At 42.7% G+C, this 19463-nt stretch overlaps 1 protein-coding gene across 5 annotated transcripts in view; it reads left to right on the top strand.

Moving 5' to 3' along the window:
* Positions 1 to 19463, top strand: part of LOC109865233 (myocardin) — a 164706-nt gene that overhangs the window by 67188 nt on the left and 78055 nt on the right. For all 5 annotated transcript variants that reach the window (XM_031799710.1, XM_031799713.1, XM_031799712.1 and 2 more), the window contains exon 3: positions 13489 to 13694. In XM_031799710.1, coding sequence (XP_031655570.1) covers positions 13532 to 13694 — 163 coding nt within the window. In that variant the 5' untranslated portion in view covers positions 13489 to 13531. The remainder of the gene's footprint in view (positions 1 to 13488; positions 13695 to 19463) is intronic.

Raw genomic sequence — 19463 nt, 5'->3', positions numbered from 1 at the left:
AGTAATCTAACAATTCCCAACAACTACCTTATACACACACATAAAGGGATGGAATAAGAATATATACATATAAATATATAGATGAGCGATGACCGAGCGGCATAGGTAAGATGCAATCGATGGTATAAAATATAGTATATACATATGAGATGAGTAATGTAAGATATGTAAACATTATTAAAGTGGCATTATTAAGAGTGACTAGTGATCCATTTATTAAAGTGGCCAATGATTTGAGTCTGTATGTAGGCAGCAGCCTCTGTGTTAGTGATGGCTGTTTAACAGTCTGCTGGTATTGGGAATTTTCCAGTACATATGTGCACATTATCCATCTTAGAGTAGTAAGCAGAATCAATACAAACCATATGTTTCTGGGCCATTAGACGTGCGCTCTGAAGCCATTAATCGATAGGTCATTAGGTTAAGGGTAGTTATATGTGTCTGGGTCATTAGGCTAAGGGAAACCAATAATACATTGGTCATTAGGATAAGGGAAGCCATTACCTAGTCCCATAAGGTTCATTAGATGTGCATTAGGAGCATAGGTTTGTATTACTAAAAGCACGATTAGACATGCACCTACATTAGAAGTGTGCGTGTCTGTTTATTTTTTGTATCATTGCTATGGATACGCCACCAATAGAATCCATGCCCTAAGGTCCGTGCCAAACAAGAAAATGGAAACCAAGCTGAAATAAGTGCAAGGCAAAAAGATAATGGTGGCTAAATGCCCAAGGGGATGAATCATTAACATAAAGAGGAGTGACTGTGTGACGTAAGGATGAAAACTGTATAAAAAGTATGTGCCGAGGCTGGAAAGGCAGTAGATCCATGGACCAGCTCAGCTTGTTACTTTGTCTATTTGAAATCACAAGTTACAGTATCTGAGAAATATTATTGAGCAAATATTTCTACGACAATGTCCTTGAGATAGAAGCTGTTTTTCAGTCTCTCGGCCCCAGTTTTGATGCACCTGTACTGACTTCGCCTTCTGGATGGTAGCGGGTGAACATGCAGTGGCTCGGGTGGTTATTGTCCTTGATTATCTTTCTTGCTGTAGCTGTCATGGAGGGCAGGTAGTTTGCCCCCCCCCCCCCGGGTGACCGGGTGATGCATTGTGCAGACGGCACCACCCTCCGGAGAGCCTTGCAGTTGCCGAACCAGGCGGTGATACAGCCCGACAAGATGCTCTCAATTGTGCATCTGTAAAAGTTTGAGGGTTTTAGGTGACATGCCAAATTTCTTCAGCCTCCTGAGGTTTAAGAGGCGCTGTTGTGCCTTCTTCACCACATGGTCTGTGTGGGTGGACCATTTCAGTTTGTCTGTGATGTGTACGCCGAGGAACTTAAAACTTTCCACCTTCTCCACTACTGTCCCGTCGATGTGAAATAGGGGGGTGCTCCCTCTGCTGTTTCCTGAAGACCAGGATCATCTCCTTTGTTTTGTTGACGTTGAGTGAGAGGTTGTTTTCCTGACACCACTCTCCCAGAGCCCTCACCTCCTCCCTGTAGGCTGTCTCGTCGTTGTTGGTAATAATTCCCACTACTGTTGTGTTGTCTGCAAACTTGATGATTGAGTTGGAGGCGTGCATGGCCACGCAGTCATGGGTGAACAGGGAGTACTGGAGGGGGCTGAGCATGCACCCTTGTGGGGCCCCAGTGTTGAGGATCAACAAAGTGGAAATTGTTTTCTACCTTCATACCTGGGGGTGGCCTGTCAGAAAGTCCTGAACCCAATTGCACAGGGCGGGGTTGAGACCCAGGGCCTCCAGCTTAATGATGAGCTTGGAGGGTACTATGGTGTTGAATGCTGAGCTGTAGAAAATGAACAGCATTCTTAGGTATTCGTCTTGTCCAGATGGGATATTGCACTGTGCAGTGTGATGGCGATTGCATTGTCTGGACCTGTTGGGGCGATAAGCAAATTGAAGTGGGTCTAGGGTGGCAGGTAAGATGGAGGTGATATGATCCTTGACTAGTCTCTATCCAGCAAATACCTCGGAATATCGGAATATCATATTCCTGAATCTCTTTCTCTCTGTCTCTTTATCTCTCTCTCGGTCTCTCGCTCTCTCAATTTCAATTAAATTCAAAATGACTTTATTGCCAAGACATTCAGGCAGTATGTATTGCCAAGACATTCAGGCAGTATGTATTGCCAAGACATTCAGGCAGTATGTATTGCCAAGACATTCAGGCAGTATGTATTGCCAAGACATTCAGGCAGTATGTATTGCCAAGACATTCAGGCAGTATGTATTGCCAAGACATTCAGGCAGTATGTATTGCCAAGACATTCAGGCAGCATGTATTGCCAAGACATTCAGGCAGTATGTATTGCCAAGACATTCAGGCAGTATGTATTGCCAAGACATTCAGGCAGTATGTATTGCCAAGACATTCAGGCAGTATGTATTGCCAAGACATTCAGGCAGTATGTATTGCCAAGACATTCAGGCAGTATGTATTGCCAAGACATTCAGGCAGTATGTATTGCCAAGACATTCAGGCAGTATGTATTGCCAAGACATTCAGGCAGTATGTATTGCCAAGACATTCAGGCAGTATGTATTGCCAAGACATTCAGGCAGTATGTATTGCCAAGACATTCAGGCAGTATGTATTGCCAAGACATTCAGGCAGTATGTATTGCCAAGACATTCAGGCAGTATGTATTGCCAAGACATTCAGGCAGTATGTATTGCCAAGACATTCAGGCAGTATGTATTGCCAAGACATTCAGGCAGTATGTATTGCCAAGACATTCAGGCAGTATGTATTGCCAAGACATTCCGGCAGTATGTATTGCCAAGACATTCCGGCAGTATGTATTGCCAAGACATTCCGGCAGTATGTATTGCCAAGACATTCAGGCAGTATGTATTGCCAAGACATTCAGGCAGTATGTATTGCCAAGACATTCAGGCAGTATGTATTGCCAAGACATTCAGGCAGTATGTATTGCCAAGACATTCAGGCAGTATGTATTGCCAAGACATACAGATGGAAAGAAAAAGACATATGAAAAACTTACGAATTGTAGTGTGTGTTGTCCCTCCCTCTCCCTCTCAAAATAAGTGCTCTAGAAAGTGTCATTTCAGTTTAACCTTCTAGTTGACATGGCTGGCTTGGTGTGATGCGAAGTACAGTTCAGAAGACCAGTCCTGCAGACGTTTGAAGCATGAATTCATTGTTTTTCTTTTGATTCTATTCATTCTAGAATGTGACGCACGACAGAACAAAAAACCCCAAGACAAATACTCTCAGCCTGAGAGTCAAATATCAATTGTCAACAGAACTTTTCTGAGACTGGGAACAATGGAAGCTGGACACTAGAGAACACATCCCCTATCCCATCTGGACAAGAGGAATGCCAAATAAAATTTGATTTGATTTGAAAATAGAAATGCATGAATGGAAAGGGTGTGTGTGTCCAGGGAGTGGTTGTTTCGCTGCTGATGGGTATTCTGCATCAAAGCTTGTCACACAAAGCTAGGCAGAAGTACCACTCTGTTTAAACTTTCGGGTAGCGAGTTTTAAACACAGCCAGTGCCAGTCAGACTTATTGCAGTCATACATACAAACACGGTCATAGTTTCAGTGACGCTCACACTTAAGCGTGCACGTACAAACACTACCGTCTGCACAATATTTATTTAAATTACCTCATGTAATTAGATTACCTCCTGTATTTAAATTACCTCATGTATTTAGAATGCCTCCTGTGTTTAGAATGCCTCCTGTGTTTAGAATGCCTCCTGTGTTTAGATTAAACATCTTATTTGTGTTGAACAAGTTAAACACGCAGGACACTCATAGTGCCAGCATCAGCAAGGGAGTCTGTTCAACTACCAGCCCCAAGCCCTCAGCCCCATCCCCGGTCTCCATCCCCAGGGTAATTGGTGGTGTGTCCAGGACCCAGGCGTCTATCAGTGACATCAGTCCCCAGCCACACACAACAAGGCCAAGCTGCTATCAGCCAGACATTTCTCTGACTGCTGTCACTGACTGTGTTGCTAAAGCAATCACATCACTTCAGGGCTTAGCCGTGGTGTCACATAAATAAATAAATCATCCGCTGATAGGGGAGTCTAGCTGTGTGAAAGAGATGCTATCATGCTACGCTATAGCTTAAAGCTACTCTGTGTAACAACAACAATGCTGATTTACTGAGCGACCTTGAAATATTCATATACATAGGCCAACTATCTTGTTTATAAAATGCCCTTGATGAGACCTGAGGAATGGGAACATCAGACCATCTTATCAAGAGGGTTTCTGTCCATGTGGCTGTAGACAATATAGTTACGAAGATATCAACCTCTTCCCCTTTGAAAACTGACGTCACGACGCCAAGAAGCATTCATTCCCTCACATGTACATCCAGATGTAGTGTCTTAATTTGAGCTAGTTTGCTTTTAGCAGGAAAATAATCCTGCAGCAACAGAAAATGTGAATTATTATGGGGATTATAATTAATGAACATTTTTGAAGGGGTTGATATATTTTTCATAAGTCAATATAAAGTCTAACATTTCAAAGTGAACATTTCCGCCACGACACCACGAGTTTTAGATTTCTTCATTGCAGGAAGATTCTCCTGCAACAAGGTGTTCAAATTAAGACCCTACATCTGTACGTGTTCACATTCAGTTCAACATTCCAGTCTCCCAAAAAGCTAAACTTTTACAAAGTTATTTGTGTTCCTCAGATTTGGACCAAGTTTAGACCATAATTGTGGGGTCACGTCATTCCTCCTTAATTTAGTAAAATTAAATTAAATCCTAAATTAGTCGGTGTGGTTTGGCGTGCTCTGCTGTGTTGTGGTCTCGTGTGCTCTGATCTGCGGTGGTGAGGTGAGATGTGACATGGTGTGGTGTGATGTGGCGAGGTGTGTTGTGATGTGGCGAGGTGTGTTGTGATGTGGCGAGGTGTGGTGTGGCGAGGTGTGGTGTGGCGAGGTGTGGTGTGGCGAGGTGTGATGTGACGAGGTGTGTTGTGATGTGGCGTGTTGTGATGTGGCGAGTTGTGATGTGTGATGTGATGTGGCAGTATGGTGTGATGTGGTGTGGCGAGGTGAGGTGTGGCGAGGTGTGGTGTGGCGAGGTGTGGTGTGGCGAGGTGTGGTGTGGCGAGGTGTGGTGAGGTGTGGTGTGGCGAGGTGTGGTGAGGTGTGATGTGGCGAGGTGTGTTGTGGCGAGGTGTGTTGTGGCGAGGAGTGGCGACGTGTGTTGTGGCGAGGAGTGGCGAGGTGTGGTGTGGCGAGGTGTGGTGTGTTGTGGTGTGGCGAGGTGTGGTGTGTTGTGGCGTGGCGATATGTAGGCCTAATCCCACAGAATGACATCATGTAGAACATGTGATCCACAATATGTAGACTACATAGAAGTAGATTTTGGAAATTCTTAGAAGTAGATTTCAGAATGTTGAGGTGTATCAGTTTTTTTTGTAAAGTCCCTCATTACTAAATATCACACGTCTAACGTCTTTGTTGTTAGATATATTTTGGAGGGGAGGAGTTGATGGATTCATGGTTAGGATATTTGTCATAACACCCGGGCTACATCTGGTGAACTGTAAAGTATTAGAGAATTATATTTTCTCCCTTATATTCATCTTTCTTGGCGTTTGTTGCCAGACAGAGACGCAAGCTCTTAGCGCTGTGTATTCCAGTTATTTTTCTGTTGAATTTACACTTAAGAGGTCCTGGCCTGGGACATATTTCACTGTTTTGCTGTGTAGAGGGTTGATGAAACACCCCAGCCCAATTCCTCTGGTGATTGATGCCTATGAAATCCATAGAGCTAAACAGTGTTGAAGGAGGAGAATACCAGAAGCTACAGCTGCGTTGTTACCGTAGATTACAGACAGACTGGACAGTGGTAGTATGTAGCTGCCTCATATTCATCACAGATACATACTCAACCACTTTGCAAACAGGTGGGGCAAAAAAAAGTTTGACAGTTGGTTGTTTATATTGTATTGTCTGTCGGGTTCTGAAATGGTGTGCACACTATGCTGAGGAAAAAAACTTGATTTAGATTTGATTGTCAGATATCCTCCAAAGCAACGTTCTATGTTTTGTCCCCATTTCACCTCCAATCGAAACATGGCCTCGCTTTCCTCACTGTTTTTGAGTGAGTGTAGATAGTGACAAAGCAGCCTGGCCTCAGAGTTAACGTAGCAAAATGTATGTTTACCGTGCCACATTTACCCAAGTCATTTCAAGGTTTATTGGTCGCGTACACATATTTTCAGAAGTTATTCGCAGGTGCAGTGAAATGCTTGTGTTTCTAGGTTCCAACAGTGCAGCAATAATACCCTAACAACACAAAACAATACGCACATCATCCAAAAAGTAAAAAGAAAAATAAAGAACTATCAGAGCGAGCAATGTCTGTGTCCGGAATACAAATATATTACAACTATGAAATATCACATTTGGAATCATGTAGTAACCAAAAATGTGTTTAACAAACAGATTCATTAAAGGAGTCACCCTTTGACTTGATGACAGCTTTGCACACACACTCTTCACATTCTCTCAACCAGCTTCATGAGGTAGTCACCTGGAATGCATTTCAATTAACAGGTGTGCCTTCTTAAAAGTTCATTTGTGAAATTTCTTTCCTTCCTAATGCATCTGAGCCAATCAGTTGTGTTGTGACAAAGTAGGGCTGGTTTACAGAAGACAGCCCTATTTAGTAAAATATCAAGTCCACATTATGGCAAGAACAGCTCAAATAAGCAAAGAGAAATGACAGTCCATCATTACTTTAAGACATAAAGGTCAGTCAATCCGGAACATTTCAAGAACTTTGAATGTTTCTTCAAGTGCGTTCGCAAAAATCATCAAGTGATATGATGAAACTGGCCCTCATGAGGACCGCCATTGTTGTGTGTGGCTGGGGACTGATGTCACTCTGCTACAGAGGATAAAATGCGGAAGACCCAGTTACCTCTGCTGCAGAGGATAAGTTCAATTTAAAAAAAAAATATATATATATATATATATCTTCCCAAATGAATAAGCAAAAAAATTATTTGTTGAATGACCTCGAATAAGTCTGAGATCTATGAGAACAAGGGGAGTTGGAAGATTTGCTGTTGTGGATTGAACGCAGAGATTGTTTATGCAGTTTTATTTGCGTACAGTTTTATTTTGTTTATACAGTTTTATTTGCGTATATATTTGCGACTTGTCACCAAGATCTGAATGATGAACTCAATCAAATTAGCTTGGATAGAAAAACCCACATTTATTTCAGGAAGTATTGTCTTTGATTTACCATTCAACAATAATCACAACCAACTCTCACCTTTCCAATACTGTTGATGGATGGAATTTAGAATAGATACATGCAGTAAACCATCATCCTAAAATCTGTCTGATCTCTCCCAGGATAGGTGGATATCAAAGCAACAGGCAGGGAAGACATATATTTGGTCAACTCATCCAGTCATCATCTACTAGAACATTTTGCTAAGCTTCTGCAACTCAAAAAAAAATAATGTTTTTTTCCCCTGGATAGTTCTTCTACTGGTTGCGAGAGGGCCAGGGTTTCCGAGAGGGCCAGGGTTTCCGAGAGGGCCAGGGTTTTCAGATCTGGAGTCTGCGGTCAACATTGTATTGTCTGTCACCTGAAAGTTGACTGCTGTAGCTGCTTAGCAAACACTCCTGTTATATTTTCCATTGGAACAAGCCGAGGGGTCACCAGAGAGGGCTGCCTGTGTTAGCCAAAGCCAGATGGGCTTTTCCTATAAACAAGTGTACAGGCAGCGGCACCTGACGCCATAACACTCCCCACTCTGTTTAGTGACCAGCGTTGCCATAAGTCACCTTGGAGAATTAAGTAAATATTTTCAATATGGCCCATGCCATTGTTTATTATAGAATGGCAAAAGTTCTAAATCCTCTGTTAAAAAATAATTGAATAACAGCTTGTCAGAGCGGCAAAGCGAGGCGTACATAGAACCTTATTCATTAGTCCAAAGTCTATTTAGTTTCAAACAAATCCTTTTAAATCTCTCTCTCTAGCATGTGGAAGGGCTCATGTTGTAGTCGTCTATTACACAGACTATGACGAGGATTCTACAGTTTGGGATAAAAGCGTGCCTTCGGCTTGCCAGGGTCCTGCGTGAAATTAGAACCAAGTAATGACGTAAGCCATGACATAGAATAACATAACATAGAACTCGAATAGGCATGGATTCTATTTCTATGTTTAAAACAGTGTGTCACCACTTGATACACGCTCGTATTTCATCCTCATATTACCCAGCATGTTGCTCAAGCTCCACATGCTAGAGAGAGAGATTCAAGCTCCTCCATCCTCTCCTACTTCATTTGCTCCACGGAATGCCCAGCAGGAAGCATTAGGACATGTTAGACGTTGTGAGACCGCAGGAAAATACTCAGAGTATAGACACCATGTTAGTTAGAGAGGCCAATACTCTACATACCGCTTCTTACCCTACAAATCCACTGGGAGCCTGTTTTATACGAGAGAAAAGACACAAACATGGACCAGAAATAACAACTTTTTTTCTCCAAACTCTGTGTTCGAAGTCGTGGTAAAACGGAGGCCATTAAATAATTAGCTCAGGATAAGATGCCGGTATAACTGTCACATTTAGTCATTTAAGAAGATCATGTTGTCTAGAGCACAATAGGTGCCTCTACGATAGGTGCCTCTACACTAGGTGCCTCTACACTAGGTGCCTCTACACTAGGTGCCTCTACACTAGGTGCCTCTACACTAAGTGCCTCTACGATAGATGTCTCTACAATAGGTGCCTCTACAATAGGTGCCTCTACAATAGGTGCCTCTACGATAGATGTCTCTACACTAGGTGCCTCTACAATAGGTGCCTCTACAATAGGTGCCTCTACACTAGGTGCCTCTACACTAGGTGCCTCTACAATAGGTGCCTCTACAATAGGTGCCTCTACAATAGGTGCCTCTACGAGAGGTGCCTCTGCGATAGGTGCCTCTGCGATAGGTGCCTCTACGATAGGTGCCTCTACGATAGGTGCCTCTACAATAGGTGCCTCTACAATAGGTGCCTCTACGAGGGGTGCCTCTGCGATAGGTGCCTCTGCGATAGGTGGCTCTACGATAGGTGCCTCTACGATAGGTGCCTCTACGATAGTAGAGTAGTCGCTGGCACACAAACTGTAGTCCTTCTTTAACCATGTCATTTGGAGGCACCTATTGTAGAGGCACCTATTGTAGAGGCACCTATTGTAGAGGCACCTATTGTAGAGGCACCTATCGTAGAGGCACCTATCGTAGAGGCACCTATCGTAGAGGCACCTATCGTAGAGGCACCTATCGTGGCGGCACCTATCGTGGCGGCACCTATCGCAGAGGCACCTATCGTAGAGGCACCTATCGTAGAGGCACCTATCGTAGAGGTACCTATCGTAGAGGCACCTATCGTAGAGGCACCTATCGTAGAGGCACCTATCGTGGCGGCACCTATCGTAGAGGCACCGCCACGATAGGTGCCTCTACGATAGGTGCCTCTACGATAGGTGCCTCTACGATAGGTACCTCTACGATAGGTGCCTCTACGATAGGTGCCTCTGCGATAGGTGCCGCCACAATAGGTGCCGCCACGATATGTGCCTCTACGATAGGTGCCTCTACGATAGGTGCCTCTACGATAGGTACCTCTACGATAGGTGCCTCTACGATAGGTGCCTCTGCGATAGGTGCCGCCACAATAGGTGCCGCCACGATATGTGCCTCTACGATAGGTGCCTCTACGATAGGTGCCTCTACGATAGGTGCCTCTACGATAGGTGCCTCTACGATAGGTGCCTCTACAATAGGTGCCTCTACAATAGGTGCCTCCAAATGACATGGTTAAAGAAGGACTACAGTTTGTGTGCCAGCAACTATCGCAGGACTATAATATAATACGATAAGCGACTAGAATATCCTAATTAGCTTCAATTGAACATGTATTAATTCCCAGTGGTGGAAGTCTTTGCTTAACCCTGACATAAATAAGACCAGTCATGAAAGCATGCAGCCGTAAATGTGGCCAGCCAGCCAGCCCTCAGCTCAGCTCTGGTGGTCCAACAGGAACAGAAAAAAGCAAAAGAAAACAACAACATTCCTGGATATAATAATCTGTCAGTGAGAGGAGCTGGGGATTTGGAGGATATCTCTGTAAGCTAATACTGTAACCTGTAACCTGCGTTGAACTGTTTTCCCCCTGAAAACCATTATGGGATAGCCCACACAGTGAAACCATTGACTAAACAAGATGAATGTATGTCATACATAGCATATAGGCCTATAAACATTGACTTTGACCACACTAACAAACAGGGAGCTAGCTGTCTCTGGTGCTATAAGACTTCATGTATCACCACTAAAACCAATGCAGGCACCGACAACGGGAAAGTGAAATGTGGCTCAGATTACTACTTTACATTACTCCTCTGTCTGTTTACCATTAGAGAGAGGGTATGATGACACATCCAGGGTTCTTTCTCCAAACTGAGGGAATCGATAAGGTCAGGAGAAACTCTAATTGCCACATGTCCAAAGACAAGACAGTGACTTACTCTTCATAATACTTACTCTCCAGGGCACAGACGATAATTCAACGTCTATTCCACGTTGGTTCAACGTCATTTCATTGAAATGCCGTGGAAACAACGTTGATTCAACCAGTGTGTGCCACGTCTTCAGCCATACTGAGGAAATCAATAAGGAGATCTTGGAGAAGTCCTCTCTACATCTTTATAGGAAACCTAATGACATTTTAAATGGAAACCAAATATCTTACCCCACTCTGTCTTACCCCACTACGTCTTACCCCATTCTGTCTTACCCCACTCTGTCTTACCCCACTCTGTCTTACCCCACTCTGTCTTACCCCACTCTGTCTTACCCCACTCTGTCTTACCCCACTCTGTCTTACCCCACTCTGTCTTACCCCACTCTGTCTTACCCCACTCTGTCTTACGGGATAGCCCACTCTGTCTTACCCCACTCTGTCTTACCCCACTCTGTCTTACCCAACTCTGTCTTACGGGATAGCCCACTCTGTCTTACGGGATAGCCCACTCTGTCTTACGGGATAGCCCACTCTGTCTTACCCCACTCTGTCTTACCCCACTCTGTCTTACGGGATAGCCCACTCTGTCTTACGGGATAGCCCACTCTGTCTTACGGGATAGCCCACTCTGTCTTACGGGATAGCCCACTCTGTCTTACGGGATAGCCCACTCTGTCTTACGGGATAGCCCACTCTGTCTTACCCAACTCTGTCTTACGGGATAGCCCACTCTTAAGCATCCAGATACCATCGGCAAATAACAAACATGTTTTGAAGATGCAGAGTTGGGTGTTTTGGGCCACGTTCTGCACTTCAGTCCCACCTTACCCTGGACATGGGCTGGGCAGGTATCTATAATGGAGATCAGAACATAGCATTAGAACCCGTTCTAGAACTTGTTCCAATGTTTCATCACATTGACTGAAGCATCTACAATCTATGGATTGAGGGGATTTGTTTGTTCTTCTCCTGTAATTGTCATCCTATAGCTAACGCCAATGTAGGCCACACACTATGCCAGCCATATCTGTCCTGTCCCGCCCTGGCCTTGGTTAGGCTGTCCCTGTGATATAACATGGCCAGGGTGGGCTCCCTCGTTCCTTGGCGATGGGTGGGCTTTCAACCTCCGGCCCATCAGTTAAGACCTCATTAAAAGAGGAGTGCATAGAGGCATGTTTTCTGTTCTGCTATTTTATGGAGGGTAATTTACTACAAGTGTTGTCTTGTTTCTGACGTAAATGCTTGGCTTTGTTATTGTTTCCCCCCAGCTCGTGTTTATGGGCCGTATACAAGCCCCCTTTTTGTCTGCTCAACGTGCACTACAGAGATACTGTATCTGTCTTACCACACAGATAAGTACATTTCCAATGGGCTCTCCTTTCCCTCTCATGGTTGTTTGGTCAAGTCTTGGCGAATGGCTGTGGCGTCATTTTGTAAGGCAGCTAACCTTGACTTGTAATGAAAATGGTCTGCTATGTGTCAAGTAAATGTGTCATATTATGAATGTAACTAACTATAAATTGTCTAGTCGTGAAAGGCTTGTATAAATTGACAGGTTTGGGAAGGATTGCATTAGGACTATTAGTTTAACACGTTTTCATTATACATCTACTCACTAATAGGTTTCCATTATTAAAATATTTAGACCTTTACTTATCCGACACCCTGTAACCGGGCAGACTGGCCGACTTAGCTTTTTTATACCTCAGCTGTTTTCAGGAGGCGTGACATATGAGGGAATGCTTGTCCTCTTAAGCATCAGAGTGGTTCTCCAAACAGAGATTATTAAAGAAAACAGTGATGCAAGTTCACGGTGCCCTGTGAGACCCCTTAGTGGACGATGATGTACGGGGCCCTGGGCAGAACAGAAGACTTGGCTTGTCTATGGACGAGAGTGAGGGGCCTCGTTTTTCACCTCGACGGTTTTCTCTCAATGCTACTGAATCCGCTGAACATGGAGTGTTTATTATTTGGGAATAAGGAAGAAGGGGGAAGAAGGTCTGCTCTTTGTAAACTCTGTAAATGAAGAAGTTGGCTGATGTGGAGGGCGGATGGCGAGAGAAGCAGGACTTGTCCACGGCCTTAAGCTCTGTAAACAGACGGACTCATGCAGCATGCTGGTCGCTGTGCCGTCGCTGTGCCTTCTCCAGGCTCAGATGGATTCTAAACTAAAGACAATCAAATCAAATGTATTTATATAGCCCTTCGTACATCAGCTGATATCTCAAAGTGCTGTACAGAAACCCAGCCTAAAACCCCAAACAGCAAGCAATGCAGGTGTAGAAGCACGGTGGCTAGGAAAACCTCCCTAGAAAGGCCAAAACCTAGGAAGAAACCTAGAGAGGAACCAGGCTATGTGGGGTGGCCAGTCCTCTTCTGGCTGTGCCGGGTGAAGATTATAACAGAACATGGCCAAGATGTTCAAATGTTCATAAATGACCAGCATGGTCGAATAATAATAAGGCAGAACAGTTGAAACTGGAGCAGCAGCACGGTCAGGTGGACTGGGGACAATACAAAACACTGTTGGAACGGCACACACTAACATAATGGTTAACAACCACAGGGTGTAGAAACACACGGTCATTGAAAATGTGAAAGCATAGATTTCTCGTGGTGTGACTTGTCTGTGGCGTATATATTTCTCGTTTTGTGATGTCAGTTGGATTTTAATTGACCAGCTGTTGTTTTTAACCTGGAGTGGACAGACGCTGAGGCAGCAACAATATCCTGCATGGTGGCCTCTGTGATATTATAATATCGGCCAATTCAGTCGTGAAAGGATGTCCTCTAGCTCTCTTTCTCGCTCTCTTTCTCTCTCTCTCTCTCACTCACTCTCTCTCACTCACTCACTCACTCAATCACACAGGGGAACTGATTTTGACAGGATTTGTCCTCTCTCTCTCTCTGACAGGATGTGATTCCCAGTAAAGTAGTCATACAGAGAGAAACACAGCATGAATGCAGTGAAAACTACTGAGCTGTCTGTCCACGGTAAGGAGAACAGGCAAAGTCCTGGACACCTAAAGACTGAAGAGGACAATGAGGACCCCCAAGACAAGAAGGACCTCAGCAACCACACAACCAGGAAGCAGCCCTCAACCAATGTGAGCAAGAAGGGTGAGTTTTAACACTATTAGTTATAATTCAAATGAAATGAAAACATATAAACATGAATAACATTTTCTAAGTATTATGTAAAACGCTTGCCATAGTACAAGGTCGCTGATTTGAATCCTGATCCTAGGTATTATCTTAAAATTGCTAGGTTTAGCTGGCTAAAGACCAATTCAACTTTGACGTTGACAATACTAATGATAGTGATCAGCAGATTGATGGGATTGGCTGAATCAATCACACGTGATAACAAATCATATGAAGATTCCCGTCAATCTAATTAATCTTATTTTCTTCCACAACTTCAGAATTCCATAAAGGCCTTCTGAAAGAAAGAAAGTGACTAATAATTTCTGCCATGGATTCAATTGAGCTTGTTTTGTCACTGGCTTACACACAATATCCCATAATGCCAAAGTGGAATTCTATTTTGAATGAATAAAAAATAAAAAGCTGAAATGTCTTGAGTCAATAAGTATTTAACACCTCTGTTATAGCAAGTCTAAATAAGTTCAGGAGAACAAATGTGTTTAACAAGTCACATAATAAGTTGCATGGACTCTGTGTGCAATAATAGTGTTTAACATGATTTTTGAATGACCACCTCGTCTCTGTACCCCACACATACAAATTATCTGTAAGGTCCCTCAGTCAATCAGTGAATTTTAAACACAGATTCAACCACAAAGACCAGGGAGGTTTTCCAAAGCCTTGCAAAGAATGGCACCAATTGGTAGATAGTAGATGGATAAAAACAAAACAGACATTGAATCATTCCCTTTGAGGTGAAGTTTTTAATTACACTTTGGATGGTGTATCAATACACCCAGTCACTACGGACATACAGGCATCATTGATAACTCAGTTGCTGGAGAAGAAAGAAACCGCTCAGAGATTTCACCATAAGGCGAATGGTGACTTTAAAACAGGCAAAGAGTTAAATGGCTGTGATAGGAGAAAACTGGGATCAACATTGTAGTTTCTCCACCATACTAACCTAAATGACAGAGTAAAAAGAAGGAAGCCTGGACAGAATAAAACATTCCAAAACATGCATCCTTTGCAATAAGGCACTACATTAAATCTGCCAAAAATGTGGCAAAGAAATTATCTTTATGTTCTGAATACAAAGTGTTATGTTTGGGGCAAATCCAACACAACACATTACTGAGTACCACTCTCCATATTTTCTAGCATAGTGGAGGCTGCATCATATTATGTGTATGCTTGTCAACGGCAAGGACTGGGGAGTTTTTCAGGATAAAATAAACGGAATAGATCTACAGTAATCACAGGCAAAATCCTAGAGGAAAACCTGCTACAGTCTGCTCTCCAACAGACACCGGGAGACAAACTCACCTTTCAGCAGGACAATAACCTAAAACACAAGGCCAAATATGCACTGGAGAGTTTCTTACCAAGACGAAATTGAACGTTTCTGAGTGGCCCAGTTACCCTTTTGACTTAAATTTGTTGAACATCTATGGCAAGACTTGAAAATGGCTGTCTAGCAATGATCAATAAACTTGACAGAGCTTGAAGAATTTAAATTAGAATAATGTGCAAATATTTTACAATCCAGGTGTGGAAAGCTCACCCAGAAAGACTTGCTGTCATCACTGCCAATGGGGAATGTAACGTATTTACTCAGGGGTGTGAATATTTTCAGCATTTTATTTTCAATAAATTTGCAAAAATTTCTTAAAACATATTTTCACTTTTTCATTTAGGTGTTTTGTGTAGATGGGTGAGAACATTTTTGTTATTTGATCACTTGAATTCAGGCTGTAACACAACAAAATCAGGAATAAGTCAAGGGGTGTGAGTACTTTCTGAAGACATAAAACCTGATGATTAATCTGTGTTAATCTGCTTTTTAACTTCACTTCTAATGAAACCAGTTTAAATGCCACTGGCATCACAAGGGTCTGAAGATGAATTCCAGTGATATAAGCATGTATTTTTAGAATGATGTATCCCCCTGGACTCCCTGCGGAACGAACGGGTCGGTGAGAGAAATACAGCCTTTTCCTACTTCAGTCCTCCTGAAGCCCTCTCCTCTCCTCTCCTCACTGCTTTTCCATTATGTCATGTGTGGTCGTAGTCTGAGATTAATGGAAGAGGCGGACAAACCAACTGGAATCTCCTCAACTTTAGCCAATCATTTTTTTTTCTCCTCGCTCGTACTCCTTCTTCTCCTCTCTTCTTCTTCTCTCTTCTTCTCCTCTCTCCTTCTCCTCTCTTCTCCTTCTCATTCTCCTCTCTTCTTCTCCTCTCTCCTTCTCCTTCTTCTTTCATATCAGGCCCGGGATAGATAGAGAGGGAGACCGAGACGGAGAGAACTAAATAAAACAGTATAATGCTTCAGAATCTTGTCCATGTCTCCTGGTTCTCTTGCCAAGGACTAGATGACAGAGTTCTAATGTAATGTAAAGATAAGTCTGATTCGTTCATTGCAGCCTTTCTTAATTTACTCAAGTATATAATGGTGATGCGAGAATCCCCATATCTTATTTCTTAAGCTCGTTGTAAATAAAGATGTTGTAAACGTCTGCAGGCCAAAAAAACATTCTGCTGTGTGCGTCTGTGTGTTAACATGAACACAGCAGCGTCTCAGACTTGGCCCCTATCCAGAGAGTCGTAGTTGGCATGTTGTCATGAGGACTGCACTGTTCTCTCTCTCAGGATGGTGGAGTAAATGAATTATCCTCACATGTGATTCTAGTAGTTGTATTAACCTTGTAACTCCTCAATGCGCATCACATATGACCACCCTAAGTGGAAAAGCACTTGTTTTGATCAGTAAAACGGGGCGGCAGGGTAGCCTAGTGGTTAGAGCGTTGGACTAGTAACCGGAAGGTTGCAAGTTCAAACCCCCGAGCTGACAAGGCACAAATCTGTCGTTCTGCCCCTGAACAGGCAGTTCACCCACTGTTCCTAGGCTGTCATTGAAAATAAGAATTTGTACTTAACTGACTTGCCTAGTTAAATAAAGATTTAAAAAATTATTGTGAAGGGGGGACTTTTAATCTAGACTTTTGTTAAAAAACCTCTAACAAAGTTGTAGATGTTTAAAATGCAACATTCCTCATTTCGAAGAAACTTTTTTATACACATTTATACTTAAAAATATTTTCATTTGTATCTTGTTTAGATGGTGAGTTAGACATGAAAAGAGGGCTAGATCCCTTCTTCATGTCAAGTCTGTCAAGGTGTTGAGGGAGTCCACAGGATGGCATCGTTCACACACATTTGGCATTAGATGCCTATACCCTCCCATTGTAGCTCATAGGACAACTTTCACTGCAATGACAGAATACTGCAAACTGCCTCCTCCACTAGTTAGTATAGGATGACGTGATTCAGTCATAGGACTCTATGGGTGCACCTCCATTGTCTTATGGTTTCCTCTCCTTGTCTCATTTCCTTAATCCTGCACTGACATAAAATAGCTGGACAACGAGTCTAATGCGTCCAGATGCATTGCTTCCAGATCAATGCAGATGATGGAAATGAAGTCGATTACAGTATGGAGATACAAGTCAGCTTTTTTCCTATAACCACTTAAAGGGGCTATCTGTGATTTGTTACATCCATTTTAAGTTAATGATATACGACTTAAATTAATGATATATACACATAGATTTTTTTTTAAGAATATAACTTATAAATACATCATAGTGTTAGTTCAACTGTTGTACCCCATCTGAAGTAAAATATAGACTTGTTTTACTCCAATAGACTCAACCCATGGCTAGCCAGTCCTTGCGTTCATAGCTCTATCTATGAAGTTGAGAGAGGTGCCATTTCCCCAGCCAAATATTCCACAGCTGTTTGTTTACCAAGAACGGCTTTGTTGTTGTTTGAATGGCATCATATGAACTTATCAAGAGCAGGTTGATTCAAATGATCGATTACTCCCGTCATGTGAGACTTGAAACAATTCAACCAAGAACTGACTTCCTGATATTCAGATTGAACTGTCCATTAGTGATATCCTTTTATATAAAGGAGAGGTATTTACAGACTACAAGCCTCATACCCTTGCAAACAAGTCTCACTGGCCCCACATCAAAGATCTTGATTGGGTAGCGTTCCGGTTACCGATTTGTAAGGGGGTTCAGTCCGAGTGTAATTCTTCACAGGGTTTTCATGTGAAAACATGCAGCTTTACCTGATAGAAATCTGGGAAATACTACATTAATCTGGCCAAACGAGGGAGAAGGAGAGGATGAGGAGGAGGGAAAAGGTTGTTTGGCACGGGTGGGTTCTCCCGACACCTGCAGCGGAGAACCGTATTGTTCCAATCTGTTCCTTGGCGTGCTGCACGTTCACCTCCCTGAATGCCTTGCTTTCATGTGAGTTCCACGTTGATTTGGAGGAGGATGATTGGTCCACGGACTGAATATTACACCCATCTGGACCAATAAAGCGACGGGAGAAGATCACTTGATCACTGCGGTAATTGGGATCTTGGGTTGGGGTCAACTAAGTGCACCCACCCACTGTTCTAATACTATAGTAGATAAAAATTTAATTTATTTTAATTTATTTGGGGTAACAGACATATATACTAGAAAATGTACAATGTGGACCCAGAGGATATCACTTAAACGTATTAATTAACACGCTTGTTTCCCAAGTGGTCCTCGATGGTAAAAAATAATAACACAAATAATGACGAAAAGGCAAAAAGACAAAATTACAAACGAGGAGTGATTGATGAAATGTCAATGGATATAGAGAGGGATGTAAAGACTCACCAATACGCATCGGTCCCTGATTTAAAATCGGTCTGCGGACCCCAATCTGATCCAAATGTAGCATATGCATCGGTCAGAAAATCGACTCAATCGGTCTGCGGACCCCAATCTGATCCAAATGTAGCTTAAGCATCGGTCAGAAAATAGATTCAAACCTTGTGAATCGCGGTTCACATTTTTTTAGGGGGTCATGTTCCATTATTTCGACCTTCTGAAAATAGGCGACCTATCATCTTTTCATCTTTTGTGACAACTGATTTCGTCTGCTCCTTCAGTGTCGAACTGCTTGTAACAGTGTTCACAGTTATTGATCTACAAGTTTGTTCAGGCCGAACAACCCCGGGGCAATATCAGTAGCATAGTTTAAACTGCGCCCTGACCAACGCGAGAGAGGTGGCCTGTTCCTGAAATTTGATCGGCACCTTCAGCATACTATTGATGAAATGGCTTGCCTGATATTAGGATTTGTTAGTTGACTGACAGACTATGTCATTTGCTAGGTTATTGTTCAATGCGCAGTTGAAAATTGTGTTTTACTGGAATAACAACCTGCTAATACCTGCTAATCGAAGCTTATAATGTATTTTATCTAGATTGTTCAGGTTCACCATCAGCAATAGTTTTGGTAGTTTTGCTTTAACCAATCAGTGTATGGTAATGTTTTGCTATACAGATATAGCAGTCACTGTTACGAAGCATGCCTGATGCCAGAGGAAAAGTGAAGATCACTCAATAGCTACCAAACGGTCAAAATCATTCGATTTTGAGATGGGGTGAAATTTAAAATTGTGATATATATATATATATATATTTTCATTGCCTATGTTATAGCAAATTTGTAAACAATACATTTATTTATACATTTATACTAGCTCAAACACTTAATCTGCATGAAGGACAAGTTAATTAGGGTGATGGTGATTTCAGAACCAAGGTGGGGGGATGAAAACAGGCTACATTGACCCCCTAATCTGGTAGTGGTAGTTGGGCGGTAGATACCTAGTCTTCC

This window comes from Oncorhynchus kisutch, linkage group LG20, assembly GCF_002021735.2.
Source record: "Oncorhynchus kisutch isolate 150728-3 linkage group LG20, Okis_V2, whole genome shotgun sequence".
Lineage (NCBI taxonomy): Eukaryota > Metazoa > Chordata > Actinopteri > Salmoniformes > Salmonidae > Oncorhynchus > Oncorhynchus kisutch.
The sequence above is the reverse complement of the archived record's forward strand: the minus strand, read 5'-3'. Positions and strand labels throughout refer to the sequence as shown.